Source organism: Falco biarmicus, chromosome 5 (genome assembly GCF_023638135.1).
Source record: "Falco biarmicus isolate bFalBia1 chromosome 5, bFalBia1.pri, whole genome shotgun sequence".
Classification (NCBI taxonomy): domain Eukaryota; kingdom Metazoa; phylum Chordata; class Aves; order Falconiformes; family Falconidae; genus Falco; species Falco biarmicus.
In genome coordinates, this window is record NC_079292.1 from 14327311 (window position 1) to 14350177 (window position 22867).

General features: G+C 41.5%; 1 protein-coding gene across 1 annotated transcript; it reads left to right on the top strand.

The window, feature by feature from the left end:
* The first annotated feature begins 17164 nt into the window (after positions 1–17164).
* Positions 17165–21634, top strand: GPR85 (G protein-coupled receptor 85). The gene is given in 4 exon segments (XM_056341798.1): positions 17165–17335; positions 17838–17862; positions 18951–20173; positions 20176–21634. Coding segments are annotated over 2 exon segments (1125 nt in total). The 5' UTR covers positions 17165–17335; positions 17838–17862; positions 18951–19125; the 3' UTR covers positions 20253–21634.
* Positions 21635–22867: the final 1233 nt, after the last annotated feature.

Sequence of the window (22867 nt, forward strand, 5' to 3'; positions counted from 1 at the left end):
GGGTAGGGAGTTGAGTTCACCATTTATAATAAGATAAAACATGACTAAATGGATGAACTGTAGTAGGTAGGTCACTGTGGTAAATGCTCTAATTTACTGTACTACAAAGGTATTTTTTCTGTTGATTTTTACATCTGATGAACGGTTTGGCAGATATAAACTGATGTAATGATGAGATTGTTAGGAGTGGTGGAAAGGAGGGTTGGGTTGGGCTGTCCTCCAGGTGTACCCTTGAACAAATTGTTAGTAAATGGTTTGAAGTCAACAGAAAGTGCAGGTTGTTCACCAGATCAGAAAAGACCACTAATTCAGAACCAAATGTAGCAAAACATATTGGGCAAGATTTGATGTGACTAAAGATGCACAGGGCCCAAAATGCTTAATTCCTGCTGAAATCAATCTTCAAAACTTTAAATGGACAAGTTTTTAATGCATTAGATACTGGCCATATTGCTAAGTGTTAAATTGTTAAAAAGGGTAAGATTTTTAGTTCACATGAATATACAGTAGCACCTAAATACTACTTTTCTGATATTCAGAGAGCAAGCTTTCCAGCAAGCAAGCTGGAATTTACATACCAAGCTACAGTATGGTAAATACCGTAAAAGGACATCTACTTGGAACTAAAACTAAGAGAACAATAAAATTATATATATATTCAAAACATTTCCAGATGATGTACTGGTCTCAGTTTCTCTGTAATAAAATCTGCAAATATGTGGGATGCTCTGTCACGTGAGGGTGCAGGCACACTAGACAGTCAGCATAGCCTTTTGTTTCTGGATCATTCATCTGACTATATCAAAACAGAGATTTTAATGAGAAAAAGATAACAAACCATCCTTTTAGAGTGCTAAGCAAAGAGACCTGTATAAGCTCTTAGTGTAAGTGAAGACCTGAAAGCAGAGTGGCCTCCAGCAGACCTAGGAGCTGTGACCATTAGAGGCAGGGAAGAAAGAATCATGCCCCCAGACACACTGCTGTCAAACACTAGAGCTTGCTCCTGGGTTGGGTTAAAGTTTGTGTTCTGCTTGAACCTTCCTGCATTGGCTATATTCCTCCTCGCTAGTCTTTGTCTTGGAAATGTTAACTGGAACCAACACTACTGGCAGCTTTCCCAGTTGCCATTCATTCGAGGCACTAAAATATTTGCGGACATCATACTGCTACTCTCCACTTTGCAAGTATGAAAGCATGAAATTTACCTTCTCTTCCCGAATGGGATCAAAATGCTGCAGAGCAACGCAGTTCCATAAAAATTACTAGAGGAGGGTTTGTCTTTTTCTTCTGTTCTTCTGTTTGTGCAGCTCTTTGCACACATTGTGATGATACTAATAATAAATAATACAACCGCATGTCCGTTTCCTACCCTCTCGCAGAAAAGCAGCAGTCCTAAAACATGACCAGTTTTAATCTTGGCACAATTAAAAAAATTTTTTGCTTTTATCTAAGTATGTTCCCTTTCCATTTAATTAATTAATTGTGCAATGAGGATGTCTTTAATTAATTCTAGAACTGTTCAAAGACATTTTCTGCCAACCTTTTTCTGAACTCAGATGGCTATGGAAATTACATGGCCAATACCTGCACTTACTTCTCAGACTTTAACCTAACATGATTCTTCATAAGTCAGATGGCAGCAGTTTTAAACTTTATTTTAATCTATTCAAATGAACTGGAGGATTACAAAAGCCATGTTGACTCAGTTTTCCTGGGAAGCACATATTTATTTCAGTGTCTGCATGAACAGCAAGGAACAATCATGCCTTTTTAAATTTTGATCTTTTAAGAAAGGACAATTTTGGTCAATTACCAATCTATCTGAGAAGTGGAGACAGTGTATCATCTATATAGACTATAGTCTAGATCTACTAAAAAAAAATAATTTTCATAAAAAGTAAAAAGGGATATCACAATGGGCCTTACCTAAGTCACTTTGCATCTCTTCATAAAAATTAAAGATGTTGTTCATATATCTGGAGCAGTTGCCAGTAAGAAACCAGTATTCAGCAATAAATGTCACAGTCATGTTTTTCATTCGATTGTATTTGCAGAAACGAAACAGAAACCCCAGAAACTATTATATATTAAAAATAGGCAAAAAAGTGCTTTTCCAAGAACAAGTCAGTGTTATCTAGTAATAACTATGGCCCTGAAGAAAATCTCAGTCAAGCCAACTCAAAAAATTTTATTGTCCTAAAATGAAACCAAGCTGTTCTAAAGGGGTGATGAAACTGAGCCCTTTGAACCCCACACAACTTGTCTATGACCATCTCCCACGCCAGGGTTATGGCCGCAGGCTGTCCTGATGCAAGGGATGCTGGAAACCTCAAATCCTGCCTTGGAAGTGATGGACAGCTGGGTTTCTCCAGGTGCCAAATGCACACCTGGGCCACCACTACTTGCTCCACGGAGCATCCCCCTCTGTGACAAAAGCCAGACAGGTGTACGTATTTATTTAGACATTCAGGAATAGCTGTGTGACTTGCACATCTTTAATCTCCTTCCATACCAGATTTCACATTTCAAAATGTAGTATTGTATATTACACTTTATTTAAAAAAAAAACCCTGTATATAATCTTTTAAAATACAGAATGTGCGTGGGCCAGGGTGAGTGATTCCATTTCAGTGAAGTATGAAAACAGAGGTCACTCTTGTCAGCTGAAAGGGTATTTCTGAATGGTCCATCTACAAAAGGGGGAAAAAGAGATCATCTTTGGGAAGAAACTGAGCCAGGAAATGTACAAGGTGACCTCCAGAGGTCCTTTCCAACCTAATTTACTGTATGATTCTATGAAATCCTAGTTGTAAATGGGATGCATAAACAGCAGCTCAATTCACTTGTATCTTTATGGCAAACAAGGATATATTTGTGGTGAACAAATCTAATCACAGTGTGAGCCCATAGGGAACCTGACTGCAAAAGCTGTGAGGCTGTTCAGTTATCATGTAAGACCACAGGGAAACCAGATGTACCAGGATTCTCCCACTGTGTCTAGTGAAACTCAATCCCTGAGGCATTCAAAGGTTATGGAAAAAAGGGAGCAAATACAGCATATGTACAGTAATCCTCTTTTCAGAGTGGGATTTTTAGAGATGGGTTTATGGGGCTAGTACTGTATTCCAAATGGAATCCAAGTGCTTCAATGCAAAGCCCCAAATGTGAATTATCTCAACTCCCGCCCAAGTCAACATTTTGAAAATATTAAGATTTGACAGCCTGACTAAAAGACTGTGTTGCACATGGAGTTCCCATCGGCATCAGTGGGAGTTTAGGACAAGGTCAAAAACAAAACACAGGTTTGGATGCAGTAGCTGTGTTGACAGGATGGAGGGGTCCCTGTCATTTGACCAGTAGTGCATCTTACACCAGATGGTGCTCATGGGGAACCGCAGCCACATACGCTGCATCCCCATCTCTTCCCTTAGGACAATATTAGCTGAATTATTTACTGTGGTAACTGAATGCCAAATTTTCATCTGGTTAAAAAACAGCCTGAAGTTGCTGAAATCAGTGCAGTCATCCTGATTTAAATTCATTTTGAACAAATCACAAGAGGCTTCATTCTGACCTTGCACCAGCCCTTATACTTCTGTGTAATGCAGCAGAATTATTCTTGATTTCCATTTATGTGAAAATTTAAATTGGTTCTTAAAATAGATGCTGTCTTTTTTTTTTTCCTCAGCCTGCTACCACTAAATTATTTGACCTACATCTTAATAAATATTTGAAAAAAATATTCTCCCCATTCTTGTTCCACAAATACACTTCAGATCTCATATATTCAAGTTAAGACTCCTTTGTTTCTCCCCCTGCAAGATTTATCAACCAAGGCAAAGGGAATGCACAAGACATTTGACTTGTCACCCACTCCCAATGACACCATACTAATACAATGTGCCTCTTCACACACTTTTAATGTATGTGTGCTGTACGCATCTGATGTACATCACCTTATAAATATATTTCCGTCTTGTTGCTCTTACCATTTCAGTAACAAGAGGAATCTGGTTTGTGTCTATGTTAAACTGTTCCTCAAGAACTCCCTTCACCTAGTCTACGTGCGCTTCTTGTATTAGATGAGAAGTACTCCATAAATTTTCTTTTCCTATCCAGAAGTAACAATGAAATCCCAGTGAAAAGGATTTCAGAATTTCAGAAGGACCAGCAAGGAAATTATTATAGCTGTAGACAGAAATATAAAGCACTCAAAATATGAACTTTCATGACTTTTGCCAGAGGTTTCTCTGCTTAACTCCCAATAGACTTAATAGGAATTAAGAATTTAAATCCTTTCTACTTCCAAAGGAATACTGACCTTCCAATAGCAAATGTAGAGCATGTGATCACTTTATGCACACTACCAAAATAATCTGAAATCGTTTGTACATAATAGTCAGACTGCTGCCTTAATGTATCATAATGCCAACCGTCTTAACTCAGGAGAATGAAAATTGCCTGATTTAGTGCAAAATACAGGCATTGGGAAGCAAATGTTACACAAACAGGGTGAAGAAGCACTGACAGACATACCTTAAATACATTCTCTTTCATGTAGCAGTAGGTGAGCCATTTGCTCAGTAAGAATTCCATGTCCTCTTACAGGACTGGGCTTTTGGGTTTTCATTATCTGATGTTGAAAACCCACTTGCCTTTTGTCCTATGTTTGCAAAAGCTGAACTCTGGTTTCACAAGAAATAAATGCTAAGGAAGTAAACTTCATGAGTGAAAGACTGGGGCTTTTTCATTTTTGAACCAGTTGAGCCCTGCCAGCTGCTTACAGTAACAACTTCTGGTCTTATCACAAAGACTGAGAAATGTGCAGCTTATATGGAACTAGGACATTTGTAAAGAGTTTTATAAGTACATGTTTCTCTAAACTTACCCCAGAAATAATAAAAGCCCATAAACAACCCTGGTTCAAAAAATTCCTTCTAGGATGTTCACGCTGAACAGACCAGAACAAATCTTCCACCATCCCCTGGTAGAGACATTTCAGAAATCCTTTCTTAAATCTGCTATATGGTGTAGTTTTATTTACATTACAGCATACCTAACCCTTAAACCATAATGCTGATTCAAAGTATACTATACTTGTATCTTTTTCTTCATTTAAGCACTTGCAAGCCCAATGCTAAAATCTGAACATTTTCTTAGTACCAATAATTATTCATCCTCTTACTCTTATATTTTTCAATTTCAGAATTCCCGACATGATTTAATATGTAAGTTTTTTACATTAAAAAGAAGCATTTAGCATTATTTTGTGTTTTGAAAGGTATCTTACTGTATCTGTTCATTAGGAGCCATATTTGAATATCTGCACCCGCAGATTTTTAAGTAAAGGCTAAATGGTTTAAGGGTCAAAAACCTACCTCACCTTAAAATAAGTTTGGTTTAAGTAGGTCCATAATTGCATTCCAAGACTGCCAAGTGAAGCAGAAGTCTGAAAGTTTTGTAATTAAGACTATAACTTTAGTTGTCTGCAACTTCTCACTGTATCTAATGAAGGTTATTCCAGCCGCATTCATTATCTAACTAGGTTTGCCTGAATTGGCCAAAAGTGCATTTAAAACTAGCCTTGCAGTTCCACTAATTCTATAGTCTCAATTGCCTCTGTCTGCCTGTGACAGCAGAAAATAACTTCTTACATTCCTGCAACAAGTTTTTTTTCTTCTGAATTCTTCTGTCTTACTCCTTAATGGCCATGACATTACCTTCACTTTTTAAACTTTTACTTCTCTTTCAGTATCACTAAGTTTTCCCAAGATGTGATCCATGTTATGGTAACTAACCCACTTGGACAAATAAATTATTCTGAGAAATTGCCAGCTCTTTTTGTATGAAAGTCTTCCATTTGAATTCAGGTTGTTGGCATTTCGTTATGTTCCATGGCTGGCCTTGTGGCAATATCCTTTACAAATTCAATGCAGGAAAATTCAATGTTTAAGTAAAAAGAAAGTAAAAACTGCTCTCTTTCCAATCAAGAGCATGCAGGTTGAAACAGATATATCTTGAGAACCCATGATATCAAAGAGAATTCCTAAGTTTTACATAAATTCCTCAAATTGCCACAGTTTTGTTATGCATGCATATTTATGAGGTAATATTATACATAATAGAGAGATACAGTATATCAAGTAAATGTTCTGTTAGCTTCTGAAGCTTAAATACAGATTTTACAATGCAGCACAGAATTACACAACAGGTACATTTTACTTGGCCTGTACTGTGAGGAACTGGTGTGTTCACTCATCAAAAGAGCTCTTTTATATCCAGGTACATAACCCAGATTAGGAAAAACAGATTGCTATTATTTAGATCTCTTACTTCCACATTTTATTTTAATAATGGAGAGCAAATAAATCCACTGAGGCTTAATAAAATTATGTAGTGAGGAACTGCAAGAGCTTAAGAGGTGATTTAGATACCTAAACCATGACTTAAACAGAATTTAGGACATAAAGCCTCCAGAGAGGGACCCAGAAATCCCTCACTGCAGCAACAGCAAGACTTCTCAGTGCTCACTTTTCAGTTGGACCTGAGGTTGCAAGCTTTCCATTCATGTCCAGAACTGCAAGAGTGTGCAGTCCAGAATCTCTGTGACCTAGATGTGAGACAGAGCATAACCTAAATGCCTTACTCCCAGCAATGTCCCTAGAAGAGTCTGATTTGAGTGGTGTGCTCAGGTAACGTATATCAGCAGCAGTGCTGAGCCCACTGAATGCACAAATGCTGCAGAAAGCTCACCTTTTCCCTAACCTCCTAATAGTTACATCCCATGAAACAGAAGATCTGGAATTCAAGCTCAGTCTCCCACATCCAAAAAATGTTTCCTGCAGTTCCAGGAGGTCCAATCCTGGAAAGCATGCTCTCCTGTTTGTCCTGGACCCTCTATGTATAAAAATGCAAGGGCAGTGGCACAGAAGGTGGTGGCATGTGGACAAGAGAGACTGATTTCCATGTCTGCTATTTAGGGTAGCTGCCTCTTATGTCAAGACTGAAGTCCGGGTCTCAGCTCCATGGCCTGATACTATGTGGTCAATCAGAAAACAAAGCAAAACCAGCACTAAACAATCAAGGTAGCAGAGACAAAATCCCACATGTTTCTCCTGCCAGCACAGGGTCTTATCTAGTACAGTGCAACATCTTGTTCCCACTCAGTTTTTTACCCTTTTCTTTAAACACCATACGCAAACATTGCCTAACTATATGCAAATAGTAGTCCAATTAAGCAAACGATATTGCCATTTGCTAATATTGGGTTTGACTAGTTTGGCAGGTGACATTTCAATAAAACATTAATTCTTTCATACCTCCATAAAATAGGCAATGGAGTAATAAATGTATATTTACAGTTGCATCATAAGGCTGCATTCATGCAGTTCCTCCTACTGTGCCATCATAGTGCTGTTCTGATAGTATCTGCAGAATTCAAACTGTTGTGTTTTTTAACAGATGACCTACCTTTATCCAGAGATAGACTGTTCTCTGCATCCTTGCAAGTGTAAAACTTAAAATTGCTTCTCCTTGTTCTACATACAAATGAGAACATTTCATACTTAATATCCAACAAACTGACAAAATGGGACCATGGCATTAAGTTCTAGGTATGAAATTCGTTGCAGTGAACAAGTAACAGCTGAGTTGACACAGGAATATCCAAGAGTATTTCTGCTTTCTAGATCATAAAACCTGAAGCTCACTAGAACATATATTCGTGCTAGCTGCTTGCAAAGCCAGTGTTCACTCTACATCTCAGACATTACAGACTTGCCTCTCCATTGCCTCAGTTTTACACATTTCAAGCAATTATCATTCAGCAGTATACTTTTTTAACCAACTTATATTTTCTTTGCAGACCTTTAAATCAGTCCAGAGTCATTATACTGTACTGTCTGTATTATCTTAAATTAAAATTTGAACAATAAATTAGTAGGAAGTCTAATGACTACGTGTGAACGGGTCATATCAGCAAAAATAAATATTTCTAACACTGACACTTAATTTTTGTGCCTAAGTACAGCCTGAAAGTCTTCTGAAGGCTGTCAGTGACAGTTATCCTGTTTTATCCTATTATTTTTAAATCCCCTTCTCAGTGTATTGCTAGAAATAGAAAATGCATTGCCAAGTAGTCTCTCTAATCCTACAACATACTGTCCATTCATTGTTCACCTCTAACCTAACCTTAAAGATGGCAGAAAATGGAAACATTTATATATCTCAGCTCTACAAAAGTGGTTGATTTGACATATATCCCTACACACTGACAACAGTCATGCAAATAGTTCTATGACCACCGGAAGAAATGGAGCAGTAACTGCAACAGAAGCAAGGAGGAGCTCAGTAGTGTGGCTGTTGATCCGTTTGATGCTGGCCTGACGAACAGCATGTGTGCAGTCTGTCACAGAACCAGCAAGGTCTTTGGGTCTAACACAATGCTGTGCTAGCTACTTGCCATTCTGCCCTTGGATAGGGAAACCACGGTGACATATCCAGTGTCCTGCTCAGCCGCACAGCTGAGTGCAGCCAAGCTTGGTCACAAAGAGTTTGAATTGGGAAGGGATCAAGACTCCAGGCCGTGGCCAGTTTTGACTAGCAGATGAACTGCTGTATGGACGAGGGTCCCTAAGGAGTGGTGGCCAGCCTGAGAGTGGTGGCCAGCCTGAAAGAACAGCAAGGGGAAAAGGTAAATGATAGGACAAGCAGCCAACACCTATATTCACAAAATTTATAAGAGCTTCACCTGCCTCTGAGCCCCTGCTCTGATTTCACTAAAATCAGCCTCAAGGTCTAAAAGACATTGAAGGGGAGGAAACGTGCATAAATTCACTTAGTCATTATGTAGCTTCATGACAGAAAGTATATGAAAAATAATGAACCATAATCACTCCTTCATTAGGCCCCAACCGTGTCCTAATAATGTCCAGTAAGCCAAGAGCACAGAAAAAGATGGGAGCAATATGTGCCAGCCTGGCAGTCTCCCCAGTCATCCGAAGAAGCATTCCACACATATCCATACTTGCTGGAAAACTATGGAAGAGCTTGAGACAGAGTAGGTTTACATAACTGGTATAGTTATGTGTATCTCAGACATGAGGCTGTCTATACTTAATATCAGGTGCACAAAAATGTTGGATGCAGCTCAGCTGGAAGAAGTCATCCTTCCCCTTTCTCTCAGGCATTTTCAGATTCCTCTCTCAAGGCAAGCATTCTGTTCCGTAATGTCACTAACCCCGTTCATTTTGCTCCACAGTGTTCCACTGGTGTCTATAATGGCAATAGGAAAAAAGTGTTCTGTGATTGGCACCGTTAATGACCATGACTCTGCAGAACTGCTGTGTGCTTCAGCAGTGGTTAGCTGATTTCAGGTCCTGAATTTCCACTTAGTAAGGTAAACCAGGAGCATTACATAGCCTGTGAGAAGGCATTTTACTGAAAAATCATGTGTTAGAATAGACAAAACTAGTATCAAATATAGTATCTGAGAAGGGGTGACGTTCACAAACAACACAAACCAAACACTTCCTTTGTTTAAAAAAGAAAATCTACAAACTTTTGTCCATCATCAGTTTCTAAAGCTAATAGGTGCTTTTAAAATCATACTAACAGATTCCTTCACTGGAGTAAATTACCAGAGCTTTCAATGTTAGTGGTCCTGAGATGCTGACTTACATTGGCTGCAAATCTTCTCCTGTGTGGGGATGCTCCACTTTTACCTGAACGTGGTTGGTAGAGTGTCAGAAGGCCAAGACAGCAAGTGTTCTTCCGAGGTCAGCAGCTCAGGACCTCACTGTAGATCCTGTCACTGAGGCACTTCTACAGTGCTGCCCATATTGAACAAAAACTGTTAGCAGAAAAAGAATTTCAATACTTCCCATTAACAAGACTGCAAGTTCAGAATTATCCACATTAAAAAAAATGTTATACAGACATACAACATATTGTTCACCCTCTGTGATTTAAAAGAAAAACAACCAACCAAAAAAAAAAACCAACAACAAACTGGAGCTAAACAAATTACTAAAACTTTGAATTTTTAATTTTACATTATATACAATTTATGAGGGACACAAGATGGCAATATTAAAGAAATATTCTTAACCATTCAAAAATATTATCTCAACAAATGTATCTCCTTGGAACTACTACTTCATATTCTATGAAGTTTCTTCTTTTACCACTTCTGTGGAGCTCAACCATCAATCTGCATACTAAGGATGTGACTGGTTCTATCTTTTTTTAATTACATGTTACCACTCCACCTTGGCTGTGAAAACAATTAATTTGGTAATTCTTCAGTACAGGACAACAAACATGTGGCGCACAAACAACAGAGTGCATGTGAAGCTTTGCCTCTCTAACTCTCTCTCTCTTTTTTAAACTCTCTCTAAATCATATATATATAAAGGCCATTTGTGAAGTCCAGCAATCTAAAAATGTAGCTTATCTTTTTGCAGGCGCAAGTAATTAGCAGTGCAATTTAACATTGGTAATTATTCATGGCCACACTAGAATCATTTGCATTTCTAACTATCTGATACCCAAGTGAAGTCAAGTAATTACATGTCTACACTACTTAAAGTGCACAACAACTGAATCTAACACTGCAACACTGATTTAACAGTGTACCAAGGAAACCTAGATGCAAAAGACATGTCTGTCTTTCCAATGTATGAACCGTTAAAAGGTGTTTAGCAGCCTGAGGATACAGGTAAGTATCTAACAGGATTTTCAGAAGAATATTTGTGCCTCATTCCCATTAGAGTCACAGATGTTTTCCTCTGCGGGACAAAACCTTTTTCATGTGGTCAGCAGATAAGCATATGTGTGTTTGCTCTTAAACCTTAATTTATCCCTGTGTAAATGTGCAACATAGATCAACTTTTAAGAACAAAAATTAAGTTTCAAAGGGCAGTTATGAAACATTTTTTTAAAAATAGCTAATTAAATGTTTTTTGAGAAATAGTTACAAAACATCTGAGGATCTGGGGAGGTCCCAGAAGACTGGAGGTTAGCCAGTGTGATGCCCATCTACAAGAAGGGCAGGAAGGAGCATCCAGGAAACTAAAGGCCTGTCAGCCTGACCTTGGTGCTGGGGAAGGTCATGGAGCAGATCATCCTGAGAGCCATCATGTGGCATGTGCGAGACAAGGGACGGATCAGGCCCAGCCAGCATGGGTTTATGAAAAGCAGGTCCTGCTGGACGAACCTGATCTCCTTCTAGGACATGATGACCCACCCAGTGGATGAGGGAAAGGCTGTGGGTGTTGCCTACCTGGACCTTAGTAAAGCCTTTGGCATTATCTCCCACAGCATTGTCCAGGAGAAACTGGCTGCTCATGGCTTGGATGGGCATACCCTTTGCTGGGTAAAAAACTGGCTGGCCGGCCAAACCCACAGTGTGGTGGTGAGTGGAGATACATCCAGTTGGTGGCTGGTCACAAGTGGTATTCCCAAGGTCTCAGCATTTGGGCCAGTTCTGTTTACTATCTTTATCAGTGATTTGGACAAGGGGATGGAGTGTACCCTCAGTACATTTGCAGATGACAGCAATTTGGGCAGGAGTGTTGATCTGCTTGAGGGTAGGAAGGCTCTACAGAGTGATCTGGGCAGGCTGGGTTGATGGGCCGAGGCCAGCTGTAGGATGTTCAACAAGAAGTGCTGGGTCCTGCACCTGGTTCACAACAACCCCACACAATGCTACAGGCTTGGGGCAGAGCAGCTGGAAAGCTGCCTGGTGGAAAAGTACCTGGGGGTGCTGGTTGACAGCCGGTTAAACATGAGCCAGCAGGGTGCCCAGGTGGACAAGAAGGCCGGTAACATCCTGGCTTGTATCCAAAACAGTGTGGCCAGCAGGACCAGGGAAGTGGTCGTCCTCCTGTACTGGGCACTGGTGAGGCCGCACCTTGAATACTGTGTTCAGTTTTGGGCCCTTCACTTCCAGACAGATGTAGAGGTGCTGGAGCATGTCCAGAGAAGGGCAATGGAGCTGGTGAAGGGTCTGGAGCACAAGTCCTGTGAGGAGCGGCTGAGGGTTTAGTTTGGAGAGAAGGAGTCTCAGAGGGGATCTTATTGCTTTCTACAAGTCCCTGACAGGAGGTTGTAGACAGGTGGAGGCTGGTCTCTTCTCCCAGTTAAAAAGCAATAGGTGAAGAGGAAATGGCCTCAAGTTGTGCCTGGGGAGGTTTAGATTGGATATTAGAAAAAATTTCTTCACCGAAATGGTGGTCAAGCACTGGAACAGGCTTCCCAGGGAGGTGGTGGAATCACCATCCCTGCAGGTGTTTAAAAAATGCATAGATGTGTTACTTATCAAAATGGTTTAGCGATGGACTTGGCAGTCCTGGGTTAACAGTTGGACCTGATGATCTCAAAGGTCTTTTCCAATCTAAATGATTCTATGATATGACTAAATATTAATATCTTAAAAATCCTAATTATTACCCCTAGGAACTGTTACAGTCACTTGAATGCCATTGTGTTATAGATGAAAACATGCACCACTGAGGCAGAGACCACTAGAGAGATTTTTCAGTGTGGAGTGAAATTTATGCCTGTGCCGAGAGCCAACCCAGGAGCCAGACACTACCAACAAATGTCTTTACTCTGCAAATACTTTAAAAGCTCAGGAACCAAATATATTGCAGGTGAAACTCTCCATTGTGCAAGGGTCTTACACAGGTCTCTGTATTACCTAAGTCATACTTAAATACTATTTTAAAGTTGCACAAATCTACTGCACAGGCAAGAAATTTCCCTTGAAAGAATTCCTTGAGCCCTTTGAAAGGGATGTACTTTGGTAGCATCTGTCACAGTCTCTTAAGCAATACATAACTCTTGTGCTGGCCTCTGTACCAGAGGTGGGTACACCTTGCAGAGTATCTCTCTTGTTTTGTAGAAATGTTGCAAAATCCTACAGTGCTTTGGAGTTTGCATTATGCAGACTCGTAGATATTGCATATGTACAAATTTCAAGACAGCTAGTAAACATGTTAATTACTGAAATGATCAAGAGAATAGGGACATGAGTATTTACACTTCAGCTATTCACAAGTTCTGGCCCTATGCTGAAATCCTCATTCCACTGAAATTGTTGAAAGCTGTTACTGACCTCTGTGAGGCCAGTATCCCCCCCCCCGATCTTGTCAACTGTTACTTGCCACCACTAGCCTGTCTTCTAGCCCAATGCCTTCCTCAGACTCCATTAGTGAGATTTCTCAGTGTCAGACTTTTCTCAAAAACCTCTTCCATTCTGAGGAAAAAGCTCAAAACAATGAGAATCATCTACCCAGCATCTTCACCTGGCTTACACCTGTGGTACAGGATTCCAGGGCACATATCCTCAAAGGAAATTAGGTGCCAAGTACCCCAAAGGCTAGATACCAACAAAATTCCTCTGCAATAGCATTCAACTGCCCCCCAGCCCAGTGACCATGCTCCTGGCACCTTTGCCACGTGCACCCAGGCATCACCACCACCTGATGGGAATGAGCTGCCCAGGTCTGCAGATGATGCCAAAGACCAAGAATAACAAAGTAGGACTCTCAAATAAGGTGATCCTGATCTGGAAATGGACTTAGTGGGTCAAATTGACTAGATCCAGTCCTTTGGTCATTCTTAGACAGCACCTAAACTGAAAAAAAAAAAACAATTGGAATACACGATCCTCAGTCACCGCAATAAAGCCGAGTACTTCACTGGTTACTTTCTAGGCCATGATTATTAAATAACACCAATAGCAGAAAATGAAAGAGCTCTGTACCATTACTGTCAACAACTTTGCAGTGGGGTTGCCCAAAGCTGGAGATGGCTCACAGCTTTGATCTAAATCAGAAAATGAGGAATATAGTCTTGGTGCTCTCATTTTCTAGAGAAAGTTCTCATCAGTCTGCTCTAGCTCAAATAAAGTATGTGAATGGTCTTCCACTTACACTCCACTTACACTCCCACCCTTTACCTTTCCTTCTTGGGGAAAAGCAGACTTGAAACTTAAGGAGAAAAAGAAAGAAAAAAAAATGCAGGGAAAATTTTTTACTCTCCTGAGAGTAATCACTTCTTTCCTTTGAATATAGCATATGGTATATAGCATGCAGCTCCTCTGGGTTTTTTTGAACCTCTTTCCTGTTGCCCTTAGTGTTGTCTCCCATACATTGTGTATTGGGTAATTCATTCAGGGTTCAGGATCTTTCCTTGCGGCAAAGCCCCAAGAAATTCTACTTGGTTACCCCTAATCTGCTCACCTTGCAACAAAGGCTGTCTCACACTTTTTTTTCTGAACCTTTCATATTATCTCCAGCCCAGCCATTCTGAAGAACTAGTTAGCACTGATCTCTTCACCTGTCCCTTCATAGCTCTTCTTCTCCCCTTCCATTTGCACATCCATTTCCTGGTTCATGATTCCTGGAGCGTTCTTTAACTGACATCTGCTTTCACCTGCCAGATTCCCCATCGCATGGCTCCTGGATTTGCTTTCCCTCCGTGGGGGATGTGACCTGTTCCTGGTAGAACAGCTTAACACAGCATTATGTCACACTCCACCAGAATCTCTCTCTTTGTAACAAGGGTTTCTCTTGCCTAACTCTACCCTTAATAAAGACAGCACAATCCATCTGACTTACTTTAGATGTGATTCAGAATGAGAGGATCTTCTCCCTAATGTATCTTGTTTTCACCATTGACTATGATGGGAAACTAGCTTAGTTGTATATTGCTTCAGTCGAGATGTCTACATTTTGTTGAACAAAATTAGAGCACTGGTTCTCAGATTACACATGATGACAAATGGATTTATGCTGAACCAGTGGCTGAACACTGAATGAATTCCAAAGTCCACGCATTACTTCTAAGCAGTTTGTGACAGGTCTAAAAGAAAAGCAGGTTCTTAAATGTTACATAGCAATATACTTCTGTAACATCTCTAAGAGAAAGTACAGACAGAAAATGTTAAAAACTACTGCACTGGATCTTTTTTACAACAATGAAGACGGTGTTGTATTGTTTATTCTTAACTAGAAATCATACATAGGAGTGTAAGAGCAGGCCCTGACCATGAACATACTATAGCCATCCTTTACCATATATTATAGATCCGCTTCCTAATCTGGCATTGTGTTTTATTTCCATGGCATTCAGAGGATTCTTTGCTGTATTAGACCATTAAAGTGCCTGCTCTTGTTGGCTTAGTAGACACTCCCTTGTTCTTCACATTTTAACATTAAGGATTACTTTGAAAGTAATTATTTATGTTACTGTGGGTACATAACATTTGTCAACAGAAAAGGGGTTGCTGGAGAAGTCTGCTTAGCTTACATGACTGTGACATGAAAAATGCAGCTTGAAGTAGTAACTTTAATAACGCTCCAAAATGCCAGTTTTAAAAGTAAAACTAACCCCAAAGACGATCACCAACACAAAGCCATCATAATCGCTTTCACAGAAAAAAAGGAAAGATTGTGTGGTACCTGACCTCTGTGTGAGTTTTCTGCTCAAGAATAAATTTTATCTGAAGCAAGTCACACGCTTGAAACGGTGTGATTTTTGTTTTAAATAACTGTATTTGCCAGTGGCCACAGAAGTTTGGGCTTGATCAGGCTGTTACTGAAGCTAATATTTTGGGTTGGCCACCCCTTCCAGTGACTTTTAGAAAGTGCCAAAAGAAGAAGAACCCGAACTTTGACAACAGCCTTAAAAAAAAAATGCCTGTTGTCTACTAACGGTCTCAAAGAAGTGGCACACATTATGAATCAACCACATAAATCTATGCCCCAGAAGGATTTATTCTGACTTGAGCGGAAGCTCCCGGTGAGGAAGTTCCTCAGAATCCCAATCCCTCTGCCCAAAATAAGCCGTTCCTCAGCTGCCAGGCAGCCAAAACGAATCGCTCTTGGGCCAAGCCTTTCGCTGTGGTCCTGCCTCCCCCTCATGAACTTCCACAAACACCCAAAGGCAGGCGGGCGGGCGGGCAGGGGGCCGCGCTCCCTCGGGCTCTACCCGGGCCCTTCCCGCTTCCTCCCGGCTCTGCCGCGGTGGCACCGAGCGAGGGTCCGGGCTAGCGGGCGCGGAGGCCGGCGGCGGGCCCCTGCGGCGGCCCAGGCCACAGGCGGCCTCACGGCGCCGCCGCCTCGGCCCACCGGCCCGTATGACATCATCGGGACGGCTCGGTGTCGATCCCCGCCGGTTAACGGCGCGGGCGCTGCTCCGCGGCGGCGGGCGCCGTCACCGCTCTCGCCCTGCGCGCTGAGGGGGGGACGCTGGCCCTGCTACGGACGGAACGGGCTCCCATTAAAATTCATCACCGACGCCATGCAGCGCACTGACAGTTCTGCGCCGGCTTTGGGCTGAGTGTCGAGAAGCCGCTTTACGGGCTGCGAGGGGGGAAGCGGCGGAGACGGGGAGAAGGCGCCCCGTCCTAACGGCCCCGCGGCGAATACGCCCTCCAGGAACCACGGTGCTTCTTCAGGAGCCCTCCCTGGCTCGGGGGTTAGAAAGAAGGAATTCACCGGGTGGGAATCGGGAGGAAAGAAAACGAGCCACGAGCGGGAGGATCCAGCCGCAGCAGCTGAAGAAGCCGCCCGGTCCCTCTCCTGACAGGCTGCGACGCGCACCACGGCGGCCGCTTCCTAGCCCCCATTTTCAGCGAAAGGGGCGGGAGGGGGAGTTCAAAGACATAAACAAGGAGCGCAGGACCTAATTCCTCCCCCTCCCTTTCCTCAAACTAGCTTGCCCAGGCCCGCCAATAAATCCAGCTCGGCTATGCATCGCATCGGGAACGTGCTGCCGCGGAGGCTGCCTTCCCCTCACTGAGGAGGCTGCTGTTGCTGCTGTTGCTGCTGTTGCTGCTGATGCTAGTGCCAAGGCCGCCTTCCCCTCATCGAGGAGGCTGCTGCCGCTGGGACTGCCTACCCACCCCTGAGGAGACGAGGCTGCCTTGCCCTGACTGAGCCAGCAGCAGGTGCCGCCGCCACCGAGGCTGCCTTGCCCTCATTGAGGCGGCCGCCGCCGCTGCGTTACTGGGAGAGATTGTGCCGCTGCGACAGGGGAGGACGGGGCTCGGCGCGCAGGGAGGAGGCGCAGTGAGCATGCGCCGCCCGAGCCACTGACTGGATTCTTAGTCAAGGTACCCAGGCAAAAAAAAAAAAAAAAAAAAAAAGGGGGGGGGGGGAAGGGGGGGTGTTAAAAAAGAAAAGAAAAAGGAAAGCATTGTGAGAAAGAAGAATGAAAGACGGCGGAGGAAAATAAAAAAGATTCTAAAAGAGACCGCCAGGATAAAGCAGCCCTCGGTCGGCGGGAAGGAGCAGCTCTGGCTTGTGGGGATCTCCGGCACCAACAGGTAGGAGGAGAGGAGCTGGGGGAGGCTGGGGGTGCCGAGGGCTGCCGCAGCTGCAGGTGCGTGTGGGGAGGGCCCCCCCCTCAGGGAGTGGGTCTAGGGGGGGTGATTTCTGAAGAAGCGGCATGATGGAAGTGTGCACAGACAATGCCTCTTCCGCTCCCCGGAGCTCCCCGCCGCGGGAGGCGCTCGCATGGGTCCGGCAGATGCGGCTGCCAGGCAGCGGCACCCGGGCTCCCTTGCAGCGCGGCGCAGTCCAGCCCTGCATGGCCGTGCGCGGGGGGAGCGGGTTCTTCGTGAGTGTGTGTGTGTGTGAGTGTGAGCGTGAGCGTGAGTGTGTCAGCGCGTGTGTGCCACCGTGTGTGTGCGGAGGTAGGGCCGGCCGCGCGGCGGGGACAGCTCCACAGAGGAGGGGAAGCGGCGGGGCTGGCGGGAGGGGGGAGGGGGAGCCTGATTTCATGGTTTTAAAACGATGCCATGATCTGATCAGCCTCTGTTTACACAGCAGCAATCAGGCTCTTTTGTGGACGGTAAGAATGGAAGGATTTTGCTGGGATTCAGTGGGAATATCCTTTGTACACCCGAGGTGGCATAGGAAACACTTCGTGTGAATAACGAAGGAGCCTGATCATGCCTGCTGTGGCTCCTGTCCCTGGATCTGGAGGGAGAAAAAAAAAATCCAACAAAAAACCCCACAGCAGCAGCAGACAGTTCTTTATTTTATTTTATTGCATGAAATATGTTCCGGTATGATTCACTGGGAGAATTAGTGGGAGTCGCGGAGCCCTAATTAGATAAAAAAATCGATTTATTATATGTTTATTTAAGCATAACCAAAACCAGCCCTCCCAAAAGGATGGGCATTATATCTTGGGTGTGTTGCCTATTTTTGCTCAGTATTTACACTGACCGTTGCTTGTTATGAATTATGTTGAGGCTTTACAGATTTGCATTAAAGCGGGGCGGGGGGGGTGGGGTGTAGACCCTGAAGGATAGTGCTATTGACTGTCTGGCATACCTGTTTATTTGAAAGCCTAAATGATAAAATTATCGTTTATAGGAGGAAGGGAGGGGGATAATGAATACTGTTTCTCTTACAATATGCATGAACAAACACGGTGATTAATGTGCTTTGGTGACTTGGGTTAAAAAACATAAATTCTGCAGGGTTTCTTTGGGTGTGATCTGTATCAACACAGCAGCTGCCTCTAAAACATTGACAAATCCTGTAGCCATAAAATAAATGTAGGTAATGTCAAAATATCAGCAGTCTTTGGGGTTTTTTTTGAAGATGTCAATGATTAACTCTTGGGCTTGCAGACTGGGAATCTTTTGATTCATAAAATCTCTGAGGCTGTAACTGTAAAATTATATATGCTACCAAATATAAGGGGCACTGGTCAGTTCTGAAACTGTCACAAGCCAAATCTGTGAAATGCCAATAATCAATCAAGCTAAACAGTAAGTATAAAAAAAAAAAAAGCCTCAGGATTCTTAAAAACAAACAATAGTACTCATTTACAACTTCATTTGGTTCTCCATAAATTAACATCTTTGTTAGCACTTTCTGACATAATTTCTTGTTAACTTAAGAACTGATAGCTCGATTTTTTTTCAGATATTTTGATGGCATGACAAATCAGAAAGAAGAGGATGTACTGTATGACTAGACACAAGATCAGTTCTGTTTTTGGATTACATTTTCAGTAAGATGTATGGATCTATTTTTTCCTTGTTCTTAAATATAGATCATGAGACTTGACTGAGGCAATATACATATCATCCATCCATCTATGGCGAACTACAGCCATGCAGCTGACAACATTTTACAAAATCTCTCTCCTTTAACAGCTTTTCTGAAACTGACTTCACTGGGTTTCATAATAGGAGTCAGTGTGGTGGGTAACCTTCTGATCTCCATTTTGCTAGTCAAAGATAAGACCTTGCACAGAGCTCCTTACTACTTCCTGTTGGATCTTTGCTGCTCAGATATCCTCAGATCTGCAATTTGTTTCCCATTTGTTTTCACGTCTGTAAAAAATGGCTCTACTTGGACGTATGGGACTCTTACTTGCAAAGTTATTGCCTTTTTGGGGGTTTTGTCCTGCTTTCACACTGCTTTCATGCTATTCTGCATAAGCGTCACCAGATACTTAGCTATTGCCCACCACCGTTTTTATACGAAAAGGCTGACCTTCTGGACTTGTTTGGCTGTTATCTGTATGGTGTGGACCCTCTCTGTGGCCATGGCTTTCCCCCCAGTTTTAGATGTGGGCACCTACTCGTTCATTAGGGAGGAAGACCAATGCACTTTCCAGCATCGTTCCTTCAGGGCTAATGATTCCTTGGGATTTATGCTTCTTCTTGCCCTTATCCTCCTAGCCACACAGCTTGTCTACCTCAAGCTGATCTTTTTTGTTCACGATCGCAGGAAAATGAAGCCAGTCCAGTTTGTTGCAGCGGTGAGCCAGAACTGGACTTTTCATGGTCCTGGAGCAAGTGGTCAAGCAGCTGCTAATTGGCTGGCTGGATTTGGAAGGGGTCCCACACCTCCAACCTTGTTGGGAATCAGGCAAAACGCGAACACCACAGGCAGGAGAAGGCTACTGGTTTTAGATGAGTTCAAAATGGAGAAGAGAATCAGCAGAATGTTCTACATCATGACATTCCTCTTTCTGACCTTGTGGGGTCCGTATTTGGTAGCCTGTTACTGGAGAGTTTTTGCAAGAGGGCCTGTAGTACCAGGGGGATTTCTAACAGCCGCTGTCTGGATGAGTTTTGCCCAAGCTGGAATCAATCCTTTTGTCTGCATTTTCTCCAACAGGGAGCTGAGGCGCTGTTTCAGCACAACCCTTCTTTACTGCAGAAAATCCAGGTTACCAAGGGAACCTTACTGTGTTATATGAGGGAGCATCTGTAAATCTTTAGCCTTGTGAAACACTACCATTCTCTGCTAAGCAATTGTGGCCTGTAGCCATGTCTTGAGGAGAAAATCAAGAATGGGATGTCAGCAGTTGTAAGGATTTGGGCAACATTCTGCAGTCTTTGCAATAGCTCACCTCTAATCCTATTTTAAACCTAAACATGTTCCTGCTGACCACTGCTGAAGGTTTGTAATTAAGAACAAAGGACTGAACTACTGCCCTGAATTCCTTTATGTGGTTGAAATCTAGATTATGAAAGTAGCAGGTGCTAAGTATCAGTGCTAAATGCTGTGTATATCACTACATAAAATAAGACCATCAAAAAGATTAGCATTGGACATCTTAATAAATTAAGTTGATATGAGGTTAATGTGTTGATAAAACTAATTTTAGACATCTGAAGATCTTTAAAACATTTCATACAATTATTGTTTTGCAAAGACTGAAAACTGGGGACTCAAGTACTGTAACTGATTAAAGATGTGCCATGCATTATTGGATTATCACACTTACAAATCTGTTTGCCTTGTGAGTAAGTTTTGGGGAGCGTTCCAAAGCAGTATTTTTGTTCAGATTTAGACTTTTTTTTTTTTTTTTCCCAAATATATTACTCTTTCTAAATACCATTTTCCTTAACAGTGAAATTACTAACATTTAACTGTATTCTGTGGGTTTTGCTGATTTGGTAAAAAGTTTAATAGACTCTTATTTATATTTTTAAAAAAGCTAGATATCGGTCTGTTAGGCAACGTTAATGATAATATCCAGTCATAATTGAACAGTTATAATTACACAGAATAAACACATGTTGCCTTAAAGGGTTATCTAGTATCTTCCATTTTGTTTAGCATTGAAGCAAAGAAGCAAGGAAAATTGAATCAATAACTCTGGTCAGTCATTTGGGAGTGCATGAAAGATCACTTAGTCCTCTTTTTTCCTTTTTACTCCAATGGTTCCCAAAATCAGTATGCACATCACTGGGATGATATGATTTTTTTCTAGGTGTGCCGCCCTTTCTAGTTTGTTCTGAGAAACACAGGCAGTTGATGTATGTTTATATTTTAAGACAGCTGTCATGGGGAGACCGCAGCCTTAGTATGATATCTTGCACAATTTGTGAAGCATTTATTCTACTGAAGGCACAGTCTTGTTTATATTTTCTGCACATTTTTGTGTATTGGTTGTTTTAAATTATTTAAGTTTTAACTTGTGAGAGCATATAATATGATTTCTTAGTATTTTAGAAATACATTAGAGTCTGTGAGTCTTTCCTTCTTTAAGATACAGATGTGTGGATTTCAATATAAAGTTGCATTTGCCAAAATTTACCTGTGTAGCTTGTTAATTTTCTTGGAATAAAATTTTACATTTTTCCAGTTATACAATTAACCTTTTTTATTTTGTCTAGTGAGCTAGCATGAAGTACTGAGAATGTAGCCATTATGAATTATTATCCTTTGCAGTCACTGTATTCCCAAACTGTAAATGCATGAATGATGGGCACCACAGGATTGATAAATGATATTATCTACAGTAGCACTATTGTGTAGTTTATCATAATTACCCATCTATCTGTTCTAATATGTCAGTTATATTTAAAGTTACAACACAGTATTTGACATCAACTTCACAGTTTAATTTTGGAAAATGTGTATATTTGAAGCACAACATCATGAGTTGGTCAATCATAAAGAACATGGATTTTTTCTTAATTTCTGAAGAGACAAGACTAGAGGTCTTAATTCAGTATTGGTATATCTTGTCCTTTGTTGTAGTTTTATGACCAGCAAGTTAATATATAAGTACACAAGCAGCAGTCAATAATGGAAATGCTTAAATTTGTATGATAACATTATACAACATATGCAACAATTCAGAGAGTTGTGTCTTATCTGTGATCAGACAACTTGATCAAAGATTTGGTGAGCAATCTGTTTGACCTCACTTACACTTTTATACTGAGGTTGATTGGTTGAGAGGCATGGCTTTATATACTGTGTTGAAACAGAAAAATTGCTAAAATAATGAGTCCTCATCAGTACAAGAATGTTTCAGAACGTAATTTGAAACGGGACCAATAAACTTCTACCAAAAGGACTTTTTTATTACACTGGAAAAGGCTTTGAAATTAAGATAGTTTAATAATTGTCAAAGATAGCAAGAGCGAATAAAAACTGAATCGTATGTTGAGAAAAATTCTGAAAGTTATCCCACTTAAGTTTATTAAAAGGTTGATTGGCAATAACTTCAGTCTAATTTCTATAAAATAGTAACCTTTACAAGGAACATTGATATTACATATTGTAATAAAGAAGTACATATAAATAAAATTGTAAATAGTGTTATAGCTGTAGAAGTAGTCGGTTCTGAAGATTAGCCAGAAGATTTTCAACTATGAAACTTAAAAAGCTGCAAATTTAGGGCCTGACCTAACTCCTAATAAAGTCAGTTGGTGTTTTCCCATTAACTTCATTTGGAGCAGAAGCAGGCCCTAACATTTCTATAGTACTATGCTTCTGAAATACTAAGAAGGCTGTATTTACTATGCAGTGGGAAAAGAAAAAGAAATAAAAACAATTTAAAATTATTTCCCTGGAAGTTTTGCAAGCAG